At 39.6% G+C, this 14,972-nt stretch overlaps 1 protein-coding gene across 2 annotated transcripts in view; it reads left to right on the top strand.

Annotated features, from left to right (window-relative positions):
- The window catches only part of LOC140465907 (ADP-ribosylation factor 2-like), a 33,677-nt gene extending 19,932 nt beyond the window's left edge, over positions 1–13,745 (top strand). For both annotated transcript variants that reach the window (XM_072561836.1, XM_072561837.1), the window contains exons 3-5: positions 333–443; positions 5,673–5,797; positions 11,966–13,745. In XM_072561836.1, coding sequence (XP_072417937.1) covers positions 333–443; positions 5,673–5,797; positions 11,966–12,127 — 398 coding nt within the window. In that variant the 3' untranslated portion in view covers positions 12,128–13,745. The remainder of the gene's footprint in view (positions 1–332; positions 444–5,672; positions 5,798–11,965) is intronic.
- The last annotated feature ends 1,227 nt before the right edge of the window (positions 13,746–14,972 follow it).

Genomic DNA, 14,972 nt, shown 5'->3' with positions numbered 1-14,972 from the left:
ATGTCTGAATCAAATGCTAATTTATCTTGCCGTTGGTTTCCATTTTTGGCCAGCTACTTATTGCAATGTCACTAATCGTGATTATTTCTCCAAATTTAAAATTTGACTTTTTTTTTAAAACAATATACTTTTGCAGGTTTTTTTTTTGTAGGGATAACAATATGATCTGTCATGACTCCTAATTCAACTTCAAGTTAGTTTCTGAAACAATTCCTATTGGAAAGGGGTGCATAGTATTAAATGGTTGTTGCTTTCCTTTCCTCATGTACTTTGTACTTTGATTTAAATTTAGTATGAATTGTAATAATTATTTTGCATTTATTGTGTTGCAGGCTTTAATGTGGAAACAGTAGAATACAAAAATATAAGCTTCACAGTTTGGGATGTTGGTGGTCAAGACAAAATTAGAACACTCTGGAAGCACTATTTCCAGAACACACAAGGTATGAATTGAAAATTCCCACAGACTTATGTGAAATGGGAATATTTTTCACATTTCTTTTTCGTGTTATGGACCAGGCCAGACCTCTTGAAAACATTTCAAGAAAGTAGCCTGGATTCTAACTAGCAGGTGTATAGTGGATGTTTTAGGAGTGCTGCAGCTGGCCCAACCAGTTAGTTTTAAACAAAGCAGAATTTATTTCTGTTTACCAAATGAAACCAACAAAAGAGAAGCAAATATAGAACACCTAACCCATCCAAAAACCCAGCAGATTATCTCGACTTAATGATTTTGTTCCAACTACTTGCAACAATCCCCAAACATACCCCTTGACAAAAAAGGAAACACTCCCTCTTCGAGGAAGGAGAGAGAAAGAAAGAGATGGCAGAGAGCTTTAGCATGGAACATCTTCTTTCATTTGGCTGTTTATTTGACCAGTAGCCTCAAAATTGACTGCTTGCTCCGAACAGCCAGAGTGCCAAAACCCAAGCCAAGCTAAACTGGGAGAACTGGCCACTCGTACCTCATTGTACAAGTAGTTTTTTAAAACTTCAAAGCTTCTTCAAGTAGGTAACCCCAAATATTTTGGAACCTGTGTCTTTATGATCTCCTACAAAAAAAAAGGGACAACATAACCTTTTTTTAAAGGAGCAGCAGCAGCAGCATGTGTTTATAGAATATGTTTTCCAACCAGGAGTTGCACTTAATGGTTACTGTTTTCTTGTAATTTACTACTCTTGACACTTAGGCAAACAATCCTATAGTACAACATTCCATGTCAAAAGAAAATGAGGTGGAATCTCTTGTGTCCTTTGAGTTTAATGTCTTAATCTGCAAAGGAGCCTATATACATTGCACTGAAGTTTGAGTTTGTTTAAATCTTGGAGGGCATGACCATCCGACTTAGAGCACTGAGCATAGGAGTATGCCTTCAGAAGCTGATAACTATAAAAACCTGTCAATTAATTTTCAGTTGCAATGTATGTAGTTATATTTACTCGACGTTATTGCTTTTAGATTAAGAATTCTGTTGACTGTTATAGATAACTCTTTTAACTAAAATTAGCAAGTACATACCTAAAAGTCAGAGTGCTACTGATGCTGGAAATCTGTAAAATCAGATTGCTGGATCACCTTGAGAAAGAAACACTTAAAATTTCTGGTCTGTGATTTAGTCAGACTGAGAAAAGTTAGAGGTTCTGAGCAACTGATAGGTAGGTGGGACAAGGACAGAAGGAGGACTGTGATTGGGTGGAAGACATGATGAATGATTGTCATTCAATCTTGCATGTCCAAGGCATGATACAGCAAGAAAAGAAAGTTTCTGATGCTATCTGATAGCAAAAATAAGAGCAGCATGAAAACAAAATGGAGTGAGTAGTGTTTGTGGTCTGAAGTTGTTGAACTCTGTGCTGAATCAGCAAGACTGTCAAGAGGCTAAGTTAAAGTTAAGCTGTTGTCTCTTGAGCTTCTGTCGAGCTTTGCTCAGCAGTGAAAACAGCCAAAACCAACTATGTCTTTAACATTATGATGAAACGTTGTTGACCTGCAACGTTATGTTTTCATCCCTACAGAAGATGTTTGACTTAACTCTCTTCAAAAAACTTATTTCAGATTACTAACATCTTCAAGTTTCTGTTTTCAGTTAATATCTATTCATTGCCACTTTTCTGCCTATCTTCAGGAAAATTTCAGTTTTTCTCAAATTGGATTTCTGTTGGTCTCTTTTATCTTAATCACCACCTTAGCTTTCCAGTTCCATTTTCATTTGATCAAATATCCATCAAAACTCACTTTCGTAGTCACATTTCAATAGACAATAGACAATAGATGCAGGAGTAGGCCATTCTGCCCTTCGAGCCTGCACCGCCATTCAATATGATCATGGCTGATCATTCCTAATCAGTATCCTGTTCCAGCCTTATCTCCATACCCCTTGACTCCACTATCTTTAAGAGCTCTATCCAATTCTTTCTTAAAAGAATCCAGAGACTGGGCCTCCACTGCCCTCTGGGGCAGAGCATTCCACACAGCCACCACTCTCTGGGTGAAGTAGTTTCTCCTCATCTCTGTCCTAAATGGTCTACCCCGTATTTTTAAGTTGTGTCCTCTGGTTCGGCACTCCCCCATCAATGGAAATATGTTCCCTCCTGCCAGAGTGTCCAGTCCTTTCATAATCCTATACGTTTCAATCAGATCCCCTCTCAGTCTTCTAAACTCTTCTAAACTTCTAAATTTCCTTCCTTGGCAACAGTTTTTGGCTCTGACTTATTGCTTGTTGAAATTCTGTCTTTCAATATTCAGACAACCACTTTCTGAGAACCATTGGTGTCATGCAATCCCACTGAGCAACCTCTCGACATCATCAATTCACTATCTCAAGGCTTCACAGTAGAAAAGAAATTACTATTTTTCATTAAGGATCAGAAATTCCAACTATGGGTATCCATTCACCACCATTCTCCTCTACCTGGCCAAATTTGTAATTTCAACAGTTTTTCCTTTACATCATCTCACTATCTCCAATATTTTATTTCTATTCTTGCCCCATCACCATTTCCTTGAGCCACAAAAAAAACTGTCTCCTGTTTTTCACCAGACCTTCATTTTGTCCTTGTCTAACCCACTGGTTGCTTGAAACCTATTGTGTCTACCTTTTGCCACTTTTTAACTTTAGCATAGTGTAAGGTGCAATTTTGAAAATGAGCAAGATGGCAATATTGCATGGCTAATGCTTTACTGGAAAATGCTATAAAATTTTCATACACCTTTATTTAAGTGAGAAGGAATTGAGGCCTAAATTTAATTTTTTTTTAAACATTGGAGCCCTACTGTGTGGAACGTGGCCCATTGAGTCCACACCAACCCTCCAAACAGCATTTTTCTCAGACCTATTCCTCTACCCTATCCCTACAGCCCATAGATAATCCATATAACCTACGTATCTTTGCATGGGTTTCCTCTCACAATCCAGACACTGGAAGAACTTCACACAGTCACCCAGAGCTGGAATTGAACCTGGATCCCTGGTACTATGAGGTAGCAGTGCTAACCTCAACCACCATGCCATCCACAGTGTGGTGTAGGTTTTGGTCATAGTCCTCTTTGCACTGCACTGTGTTTAATTTTTGTAAAACTTAGCAGAATCCAAAACAGGTGTTTGACTCGAATCTACCTGCTCCTTCATGGTAATGCTGGTTAAAATTGGCATTCCAGGTTCATGTCTAATCATTTTTGCACAAGCAGTAAATTGTAATGATACTGAGAATTGCATGTGCTTTGCTTAATCACAATACATATACAATCAGAATCATGACAAGGCAGTTTATTTGATTCCTGTACTTGTTATGTCTTTGAAAGAGCAAACTGTAGAAGTTCTGTCGAAGCTAGAGGCAATACTTATTAAGAAGGAAGATGTGTTGGGCATTTTGAAAAACTTGGATAGACAAATCCCCCGGGCCTGATGGTATATATCCTAGGCTTATATGGGAAGCAAGAGAGAAAATTGCAGAGCCGTTGGCAATGATCTTTTCGTTTTCACTGTCAATGGGAGTGGTACCAGGGGACTGGAGAGTGGCGAATGTGGTGCCCCTGGAAGGGAATAGGGATAACCCCGGGAATTACAGGCCAGTTAATCTTTCTTTGGGGTGGTAGGAAAAGTAATAGAAAGGGTTCTGATGGATAGGATTTGAGTATCTGGAAAGACACTGCTTGATTAGGGACAGCCAGCACGGATTTGTGAGGGGTAGGTCTTGCCTTACAAGTCTTATTGAATTCTTTGAGAAGGTGACCAAGCATGTGGATGAGGGTAGAGCAGTGGATGTGGTGTACATGGATTTTAGTAAGGCATTTGATAAGGTTCCCCATGGTAGGCTTATGCGGAAAGTCAGGAGGCATGGGATAGTGGGAAATTTGGCCAGTTGGATAGAGAACTGGCTAACCGGTCGAAGTCAGAGAGTGGTGGTAGATGGTAAATATTCAGCCTGGAGCCCAGTTACAAGTGGAGTTCCGCAGGGATCCGTTCTGGGTCCTCTGCTGTTTGTAATTTTTATTAATGACTTGGAAGAGGGAGTCGAAGAGTGGGTCAGTAAATTTGTAGACGATACGAAGATTGGTGGAGTTGTGGATAGTGAGGAGGGCTGTTGTCGGCTGCAAAGGGACTTAGATATGATGCGGAGCTGGGCTGAGGAGTGGCAGATGGAGTTCAACCCTGTCAAGTGTGAGGTTGTCCATTTTGGAAGGACAAATAAGAATGCGGAATACAGGGTTAACGGTAGGGTTCTTAGTCAGGTGGAGTAGCAGAGGGATCTTGGGGTCTACATTCATTGATCTTTGAAAGTTGCCACTCAGGTGGATAGAGCTTGTAAGAAGGCCTATGGTGTATTAGCGTTCATTAGCAGAGGGATCGAATTCAAGATTCAAGAGGTGATGTTGCAGCTCTACAGGACCTTGGTAAGGCCACATTTGGAGTACTGTGTGCAGTTCTGGTCCCCTCACTTTAGGAAAGATGTGGAAGCTTTGGAGAGGGTGCAGAGGAGATTTACCAGGCTGTTGCCTGGAATGGAGAATAGGTCGTACGAGGATAGGTTGAGAGTGCTAGGCCTTTTCTCATTGGAACAGCGAAGGACGAGGGGTGATTTGATAGAGGTTTATAAGATGATCAGGGGAATAGATAGAATAGACAATCAGAGACTTTTTCCCTGGGTACAACAGTGTGTTACAAGGGGACATAAATTTAAGGTGAAGGGTGGAAGGTATGGGGGGATGTCAGAGGTCGGTCTTTACCCAGAGACTCTGGGAGTGGCAGAGTCAGAATCATTGGTGACCTTTAAGCAGCAATTGGAAAGGTACATGAATAGATGCTTAAGCTAGGACAAATGTTCGGCACAACATCGCGGGCCGAAGGGCCTGTTCTGTGCTGTATTGTTCTATGTTCTTGTGCCTTTTTTAAAATGCCCAGGTAAAAAGTGGACAATAGGGAATTGGCAGCATATTTTATATCCTAACTAATGTCTTGCATGGATTTTTCTACAAATTAAAAGTGGGCACGTATGAACAGCATCTTCTCTTGTGGAACAACAATTTCACTTATTTTTCAAGTTTTTTATCTAATGTGTTAACATGCATCTGTTTGAAGTAATTTTAAAATATGTTCTGAAGTCTCAGCTTGCTATTTTGTCATTGGATATGCAGTTGACACATTCTTGGAATCTATGCTTTCTCTTTTAAGGCTTAATATTCGTTATCGACAGCAATGATCGAGAACGTATCAATGAGGCAAGGGATGAGCTAAATCGAATGCTCTCGGAAGATGAGCTAAAAGATGCTGTGTTGTTAATCTTTGCAAATAAGCAGGTGAGTTGAGGCACATAAGGAGTTTTCATGGACCTACTCTTAAGGCTAGATTAGAATGGTGCTGGAAAAGCATAGGAGGTCAGGCAGCATCTGAAGAGCAAGAAAATTGGTGTTTCAGGCAAAAGCCCTTCATCAGGAAGCCCTTCATCTATTCCTGATGAAGGTCTTTTGCCTGAAACATCGATTTTCCTGCTCCTCTGATGCTGCCTGACCTTCTGTGCTTTTCCAGCACCACACTAATCTAGACTCTGGTTTCCAGCATCTGCAGTCCTTGTTTTTACCTACTCTTAAGGCTGTTCAGTTTGACTCTTCTACCAGCAGCCTATGCCCATTGTAATACTGTAATCAAGAACTCCAGCTAAATAAATTACTTGATTTTTAGCTTCATTGTGCTTCCACAACAAATAAAAAGAAATAAGTCAATGTTTCTGATTCAGATTTTGTTGACTGAGGAAAGAAATCTAGAAATGTTCAGAGGGTTAGACTTTATTATAATGTCACCCTTTAAGAAAGGAAAGAGAGATAGACATGTATAATGTCAAGAGTGTGGTGCTAGAAAAACGCAGCCAGTCAGGCAGCATCTGAGGAGCAGGAAAATTGACATTTTGGGTAAAAGCCCTTCATCAGGGATGAGGCTGGGAGCTTGGGGGTGGAGAGATAAATGGGAGGAAGGTGGGGCTGGGGGGAAGGTAGCTGAGAGTGCAATAGGTGGATGGAGGTGGCAGTAAAAGTGATAGGGGAAGATGGAGCAGATAGGTGGGAAGGGTTATGAGGATGGTGCTGAGCTGAAAGGTTGGAACTGGGGGTAAGGTCGGGGGAAGAGGAAATGAGGAACCTGGTGAAACCCACATTGCCATGGGGCCGGAGGGTCCTGAGGCAGAAAATGAAGCGTTCTTCCTGGTGTTAAGGGATTGGCAATGGAGGAGGCCCAGGACCTGCAAATCCTCGGCAGAGTAGGAGGTGGAGTTGAAATGTTTGGCCACAGGCCTCTGGGGTTGATTGGTGCGTGTGTCCCAGAGGAGTTCTCTGAAGCGCTGTGCTTGCGGAGGACATGCAGGTCCTGGGCCACCTTCATCACCGTCCACTTACCACCCGATGCCTGGAGGAAGAGTGCCTTATCTTCTGCCTCAGGACCCTCCAACCCCTTGGCATCAATGTGGATTTCGCCAGTTTCCCCATTGCCTCTCTTCTCTTTCCCCCCCACCCCACTTTACCCCAGTTCCAACCTTCCAGCTCAGCAACATCGTTGTGACCCTTCCCATCTATCAACTCCATTCTCCCCTCTGATCCATTGCTTGCACCTCCGTCCACCTATTGCACACTCAGCTACCTTCCCCCACCCCCCATCCCATTTACCTCTCCACCCTCCAGAGTCTCCCGGCCTCATTCCTTATGAAGGGCTTTTGCCCGAAACATCGATTTTCCTGCTCCTCAGATGCTTCCTGAACGGCTGTGCTTTTCCAGCGCCGCACTCTTGGCTCTAATCTCCAGCATCTGCAGTACTCACGTTCGACGTGTATCACCCGGTGCTAGTCCAGCAGGTTTACTTGGAAGCACTAACTTTTGGGGCATCACTCCTTCAGGTGGTTGTGAAGGAGCAGCACTCTGAAAGCTAGTGTTTCCAAATAAACCTGTTGGACTATAACCTGTTGTGATTTTTTTTTTTTACTTTGTCCACCCCAGTCCAACACCGGCACCTCCAAGTCTTGAGTTCAGAATGACTTGAAGCACTATACATTTTTAGAAGTGTGGTTTATGTTGTCAAAGTAAACTTAGATAATTTGTGCCTGGGTAGATTCCAGGTAATGTTAGTTATCTCGAACGTTGATTAAAGATAAAAGTTTGCCAAAATGCTGTGACAAGCTTTTCTGTAGTTCTTCGAATAGTATAGAATGTTTAAATCTCCCTGAAAGGCTGGGTGGCACTTCAGTTAATCATTCAAATAATACTTTCCAATTGTGCTTTAAATTCTAGAATGATTCCTTGACTCCACAAACTTCTACCAGCTGCATAATGGCTATTATTTCCTGTGAACAATTTTTACTGTTTTCTTGACTCTATCTTCTGAAAGATCGTGATTGAAAACTTGGGTTCTAAAGTGGACAGAACCATATAAAGCTTCAAGTTTTTAAATTTCCATACAGTTAATATGGAAGCATAATTGTATATTATGATTTGCCTGGAAATTAATATTTCAGTGAGAGGTTTGAAACTGCTTGAAGTGAGTATTTCAGTGGTTAGAAAATAAAGTTGTAAATAAAATGGACTATTCACTCACATCAAAGTCTTCAATAATGTAGGGTGACAGGGATCGACTTTCCTAGAAAGAAAGCTATCAAGAAATTTAGTGAGAATGCTGGTTTATTTCAAAGAGAAGCAGGTCACTCCGAGTAAAAGGCCTGTAACATAACTGCAATTTCTGTCTCAAACACCAGAGCAGAAGAAATGTAGTCAGTTAGTTAGAAGTTCGTAAGGGAAAAGCTTCAGAAAAGATGGCTGTAAGATGTCATAGGGAAAGTCATCCTACTAGGTTTGTTGATTGTTTGTTTGCATGAGTTTAACATGCAAAGATGAGCTAAGCCCTGTATTCTGATTCAATTATAGGATTGAAACATGTAGTAATTTACTTGAACATGTAGTTAATATGACAATATACACTATATGAACAGCATAAATACCCCTCAAGGCATTTTAAAATATAAAATAGGGCTGTAGCTGTAAATGGGAGAAGTCAGTTGAGCTGAAGGTTATTGATGGTCAATCATTTCTACAGGAATGTGTTGAGTGTTAGATTTATCGTTTTGAAGTGCAACAATTACTACCTGTTTTACTTTGTTTAGCCATAAGAATTTGGAAGCATTATAAACTGGAAGTGTTGAACTCCAAAGCTCCATCAACAAGTTAGTAGAGTGAGCAGGTAGGTAGTAGTGTCATAGACAAAGGAGCAGAGAGACCTACTTCTGTATGTGCATAGATCGCCGAAGGTGGCAAGTCAGGTAGAGAGTAACTAATAAGGTATGCAGTCATGGGCTTTATTAATGGGAGCATAAAGTAAAGGAGCAAGAAGGTGATGCTGAACTTGTGTAATAAACTTCTTGGACCTCAGTCGGGGTATTATGTACAGTTTTGATGCTACAGTGTAAGAAGGGGGTGAACACATTTGGGAGAAAGTGCAGAAGAGGTTTCTGAGAATGGTTCCAGGGATGAGAAACTTCAATTATGAGGATAAGTTAGAGTTTGGAGACAGTATCCTTGGAGAGAAGACGACTAAGAGGAGATCTGATAGGTTTTCAACATCGTGAAATGTGTAGGTAGGATAGATGGGGAGACGATGTTCCAGTTGTAAAGTGATCCAAAATGAGAGGGCACAGATTTAAAGTGAGTTGCAAATGTAGCAAAAATCTGACATTCCACTGTCTGGAAGTGTGGTGGAGGCAGTCAGTTGAGACATTCAAGGGGGCATTAGATGAACTTGTATAATATTTAGATATTGTGCATGGTATGGGGAAAAGACTGGATAATGACACTAATTTATAATGGTTTTTGGAGTTCCAGTGCAGACATGATGGACCAATTTGCCTCCTATGCCATTACAATTCTGATTCTGTGGATTCTGTTTAAGGACCACATCTTAAGTAAATAAGCTGTTTAGCAGTTTGCCTCAGGAAGAGACATCAACTAAAGAAATTCGGAAGTCACTCCATATCAGGTTTTAATCCAACTTGTTTATTTGAAATCACACGCTTTCTGAATGCACTAACCTTTTGGAATAGACTGTTTTAGAACTTCAGAACTTTTTTGGATGCAATAATTTCTCCTGATATTGATCCTGGGGACTCTTACCCTATGATTCAAATTTCATATCAAGCTCCTGCAGAATTTTGTCTTGATGAGATTCCCCCTCACTCTCTCCTCACCTCCCAAGGAAAATACATCCAATGTTTTCAGCATCTAATTATAGGGAAAACCTGTCTTCCCAGAAGCTAATTTAGGTAATATTTGCTTCCAGTACAAATATATTTTGGAAATGTGGAGTCCAGAACTGTACAGTATTGTGATTAGATTGGATTCCCCACAGTGTGGAAACAGGCCGTTCGGGAAGTCCACGCCAACCCTCCGAAGAGCAACTCGTCCATATGCATTCCCCTACATGAGCTCCTTCACCTAACACTACGGGCAATTTAGCATGGCCAATTCACCTAACCTGCACATCTTTTGGACTATGGGAGGAAACCGGAGCACCCGGAGGAAACCCGCACAGACACGGGGACAATGTGCAAACTCCACACAGACAGTCGCCCGAGGCTGGTCTCGAACCTGGGACCCTGCAGCTGTGAGGCAGCAGTGCTAAGCACTGAGCCACCGTGCTGCTTGTGATTTTGAAAAGCTTTGAACAATTTTAGCTATATTTATTTCTTGTTATAAAGGCCAACATATCAATTGTTTGCTGCATCACATGCTAGCTTGTGCATTTCTTGTATCCAAGCCTCCTTTGAATACCACTTGTAAGATTCCCAAATCTTAAATATTCTGCTTCATTACTTTTGCTCCAAATTGAAGAACCTTTACACTTCCTTACAGCTTACCTTTCCACTTGGGCCTGTATCATGAGCAGACTCAAATATATTGCTGTCTCTGTCATTTCTACAGATTAAATAGCTAAGGCTTCAGCATTAATCTTTGTGACGCTCTACTATTCACTGCCTGTCTGCTTGGAAATGCCCTGTTTAGATCCATTTTGTACTCCGTTAACCAATGTTCCTTTCCATACTATATTACACTCCATCCATTAGTCCCAACCTTGGCTCTTGCATGACAGTTTAACAAATGTCATTTGAAAATCCAGGTGTATTACATGTAATGGTTCATATTCTGCTGCACAACTTATATCCTTAAAAATTAATTTGTCCAAGCTTTCCTTTTGTAAAACTATGTTCTCTTCATTTATTTTGCCACATGCATTAAGACCTCTATATTGCACCTATAAACTTTGAGTTTGATGGGCTTATTCACAGACCTAAGGAAATTTGAGAAACCATAACACATCCACTGTTTGTGTTTGGATGCCTGGGGTTTAGGCCTTCAGACCCTAGGGGTATGAGTTATTAATCCCTTAATACTTTTTGTCAGCTGGTATATCAATTTCCTCATTCCTTTTGGTCCCTAGGTTCTTGCCTGTTTGTAGTCTTCCACTGTGGCAGCCACACCGTATTCAAAGTTTCCACCATGTCTTCATTCCTTATAATTTTGTCTTTCTCTGCATCGAAGAACGAATGTTTATTTTAGCTATTCTTTTCCTTTCTCTATATTTGTAAAAACTCTGACACACTTGTTTTTCTATTCCTTGGTAGCTTACTGTCATTGTTCTTTTTCCCCATATCAACCTTTTTGACTACTCACTGACTTCTAAAAGGCCCCAGTACTCAGACTTGCTGTTATTTTTTGTAACATTGTCTGCTAACTTCCTGAGTAGACCCTGATGAGTCTGGCTTGATTTTTTTTTCAAAAGTGTTTTTTGTGAATATCCTGTATTGCTTCTTTATATGTTGTCCACTATTTGCTAGCTCTCACTTTCAAGTTCTTTTTTTGACGTTTAATATTCTAGTATGTGATTTGAATTACGCCACTTTCAAGCTTAACAGGAAATTTTGTGTTAGGATCACTATTGCGCAGTGAACCTTATACTAAATCTAAGCAGGACTTGTTGCAAGGCAGCAGAATTTTGGATGACCAGGTTTATGGAAAGTAGAATGTGGGAGATAATGAATTTAGAATAGTCAAACTAGAGGATTTTTTGAAGAGTATTTCAGCAGTTAAACTGAGTTTGGTGGTATTATGGAGATTAAAATAGTGTCATCGTCTGAATATGAAGTTACAAGCTCTTCTCTGAGTCAAATCTCAGTTGAAATAGCATTTGAGTCCTCCAATTGGCTTTGTTCCTGACTTGGCAGCGGTGAGGATGAGAAGACTAAATTAATGACACAACCCAATTCTGACTCCCATAAACCCTCGAGCGGGCTCACTTTCTTTGAAATAGCTGACATAAAATCAGATGCTGGAGAAGTATGATAATGAATCATCTTGAGATGATTCAAAGCCAGAGTAAATGACCCTCTTTCTATAAAGCAATCCTGAGTGTTCATTAAAATTTAATTGTTCTCCTTGCAGGATTTGCCGAATGCAATGACTCCTGCAGAGATCACAGATAAGCTGAGTCTGCACCAATTCCGTCAACGAATATGGCATGTTCAGGCAACCTGTGCTAATAATGGTGAGGGCCTTTACGAAGGTCTTGACTGGCTGTCTCAACAAACATGTATGAAGCGATAATCTTCGTGAAGATTGACCAATTACGCTGTTGTGCCTGTGTGTAATTTGTTGAGTGGGAGCAATTTCCTCACCATGTGCCTTTTTATAATGCAGGGTTAGGGTCTGATTTGAACTGGTATTATGAATAATTGCGAAAATATTTTATTATAGACGAATGGTTCTTGTTTGGGATGTTGTCAGTAATACTTGTAGACTTGAAATCATTTTGCAACATGTAATTTAGCTGTTCAAACATTAGTACCATGATGCTATTTAAAGGCCCATTTTCTAACTTGTGGTGATGGGAAGCAGGGATAATTGCTGGATTGCTAGCTAATATTGATTTGGAATTTGGGAGCACTGCAAACCTTGCTTTTGAATTTAATCTTTCTGTTGTACTGCTTGCATGAAAAGCTTGGTAGCAGTAGGAAAAAGGGAATGTATTTTCCAGAAAAATGATTTGCTCGTGAGTCTGTTTGGTTTGCTACCTCTGGAAAGAACATTGCTCAACAGAAGCATTGCTGATAACAGGAGGTTTGCACTGAATGTTACAGATTTATGGCCTTGCAGAAACTTAAATTCTGCACTACAATTAATGCATGGAGGTCATTAAGGCTGCTGCTTCTATTCTGTAGTTCTATAAGAATGTAGGGCAACACTTGTATGTGTTTACTACAGGAGAGGGGTGAAGGGTCCAGTTCATAAAAGACGTAGCAAACCATATTTCTTGTAAATACCAAGAACCAACCCCTCAAAGGTACTGCATCGTTATCCATGCAGCAACACAGTGATTTTAAAAGCTTTTTTGATCTTTTCTTTAACATACATTTGGAATTAAACTTTAAGGTGGTGGAAATTTAAAATTGTATACCTGTATTCTAGTAAACTTCACAAATGTCGATGATATTTATTATACTTGGTGGAAAAAAATATGAAAACCATTCAGGCTATTTTGAAGATTGATCAAATTATTGGGTATCCATTTTAAATAAAATGTTGTATGCCATTGACCTCTTGAATATATATGTCTTCTGAATCTGAGCAAAGCTTAAAAAAAATACAAGTTGACTTTAAAATACAAATGGCAATCATATTAACCAGCAATATAAAAGTAGAGGAGTGTGTTGGGAATTGCCTGAATCAATTTGCAACAGTGAGAAACTGAAGATGTAAACATCTGAAATAAAATCAGGAAATGCTGAGCTGGTCTGGCAGTATCTGCAGAGTGTGTGTTAACATTTCAGGTGAACAGTCAGATATGAGATTTGAACTTGCTCAACATTTTAAGTCTGTTTATGCTTTGTTTTCTTAAATCCTATAAATAATATGAAAGCAGATTTCATTCAGACATGTCAAATCAACAGTGAAAATGATTTCTTAAAATGAAAGACATTAAAAGAGGTGCAAATATAATGGCTAGTCTGGAACAAAAAAACAGCTTTGCTTTTTCATTTGAAAGCTTATGTTAAGATGCACTTGTATGAAGTATATATTCCAATAACCAGTCTTATTAATGCCAGTGTGTTACTATGTCTCTTTACGATTGAATTTCTGCTGGGTTTTGAGACCTGTTTAAGGGAAGTGAAAGAAAAGAACATGGTTGCAAATATTTTTGTCAATAAAATTAAATTCCCTTTCACCTTTTCAGTGTTTTGATTTATGTCAAGGCAATTTACTCTGTTATTGGAGGTGCAATGCTGGGGTAAATCCACTTTTTTAAAAATTGAAAAGTTCACTCTAATTGTCATGTAAAGTAATATATTGAATTCCATAACTGAAATTTTATTGTTTCATTATCTAAATTTTCATTGCTTTAAAGAAAAGGTAGGTGCGATATTTCAATAATTTGTGTACCAATGGTAAATCAAGTCAAATAAAGTGATTAATAAGACAAAACCGTTAGGTTATGCCCATTCCTGAAGTTGAGGGGTATCTGTTTGACTCAAATCTATGTCAAGTGTCCCAAATACAGCACAATGGAAATGAGAAATCAAACTTCAAGAACTTTTGACATCTTAATTCAGCTATCTTACTAAACTCCCTGCTCAACTTATTCGACTCAACCTGATGTCAAGAATCCAAAGAACTGAAATGGAGTATTCAAGGAGAAACTTTAAAAAAAATTATAGTTGGAATGATGAGATTGAATTTGAATTTCTTTGACCGAATGGATTTATCAGTGCTAGTTGGACTGAAAATAAAGGTATGGCTGACTACCTAATACTTAGGACTTTTGCTAAATATCCTGCTCAAAATTTCTATATTGTACACTAGATGTTTTATAATATGCAGATGCCATTTTGTCTCTTCATACTTGAAAACAGGGAAGTCAAGTACCATTGTCACTGAATTAATGTGTGGAATTTTCACTAATGTATTTTCTCATCTGAAGCAATCTGGGCCTGTTTGAGAATGTAAGCCATTCTGTGGAGGGCGTAGTATTAAATTAATAATATCTGTCTTCACAAATTAAGTGAATGACATGAACAATATATCAATTGCAAACTAAGCATAATACTCAATGACCTGACCTCCACAGCCTTCTGTGGCAATGAATTCCATAGATTCACTACACTCTGGCTGAAGAGGTTTCTCCTTCTCTCTGTTGTGCCCTTGAGACCTAGTGTCTCCAATGGAAATCGCTTCCCAACATCCACACTATCCAGGCCATTCAGTATTCTGGTTGAGCAGAAGGAGAGTTGGTGTTTTGGCCAGGAGTCCGTCATCCACACTTTTTAACTCTGACTCTCCAGCATCTGCAGTCCTCACTTCCTCTCATTCTGTAAGTTTCAATTAGGTTCTCCCTCCTCAGCCTTAAAAACTCCATTGAGTATTGACTCAGTCCTCAAATGTTCCCCATATGTTA

Source organism: Chiloscyllium punctatum, chromosome 42, assembly GCF_047496795.1.
Source record: "Chiloscyllium punctatum isolate Juve2018m chromosome 42, sChiPun1.3, whole genome shotgun sequence".
Classification (NCBI taxonomy): Eukaryota; Metazoa; Chordata; class Chondrichthyes; order Orectolobiformes; family Hemiscylliidae; genus Chiloscyllium; species Chiloscyllium punctatum.
This window is presented reverse-complemented; position numbering and strand designations above follow the sequence as displayed.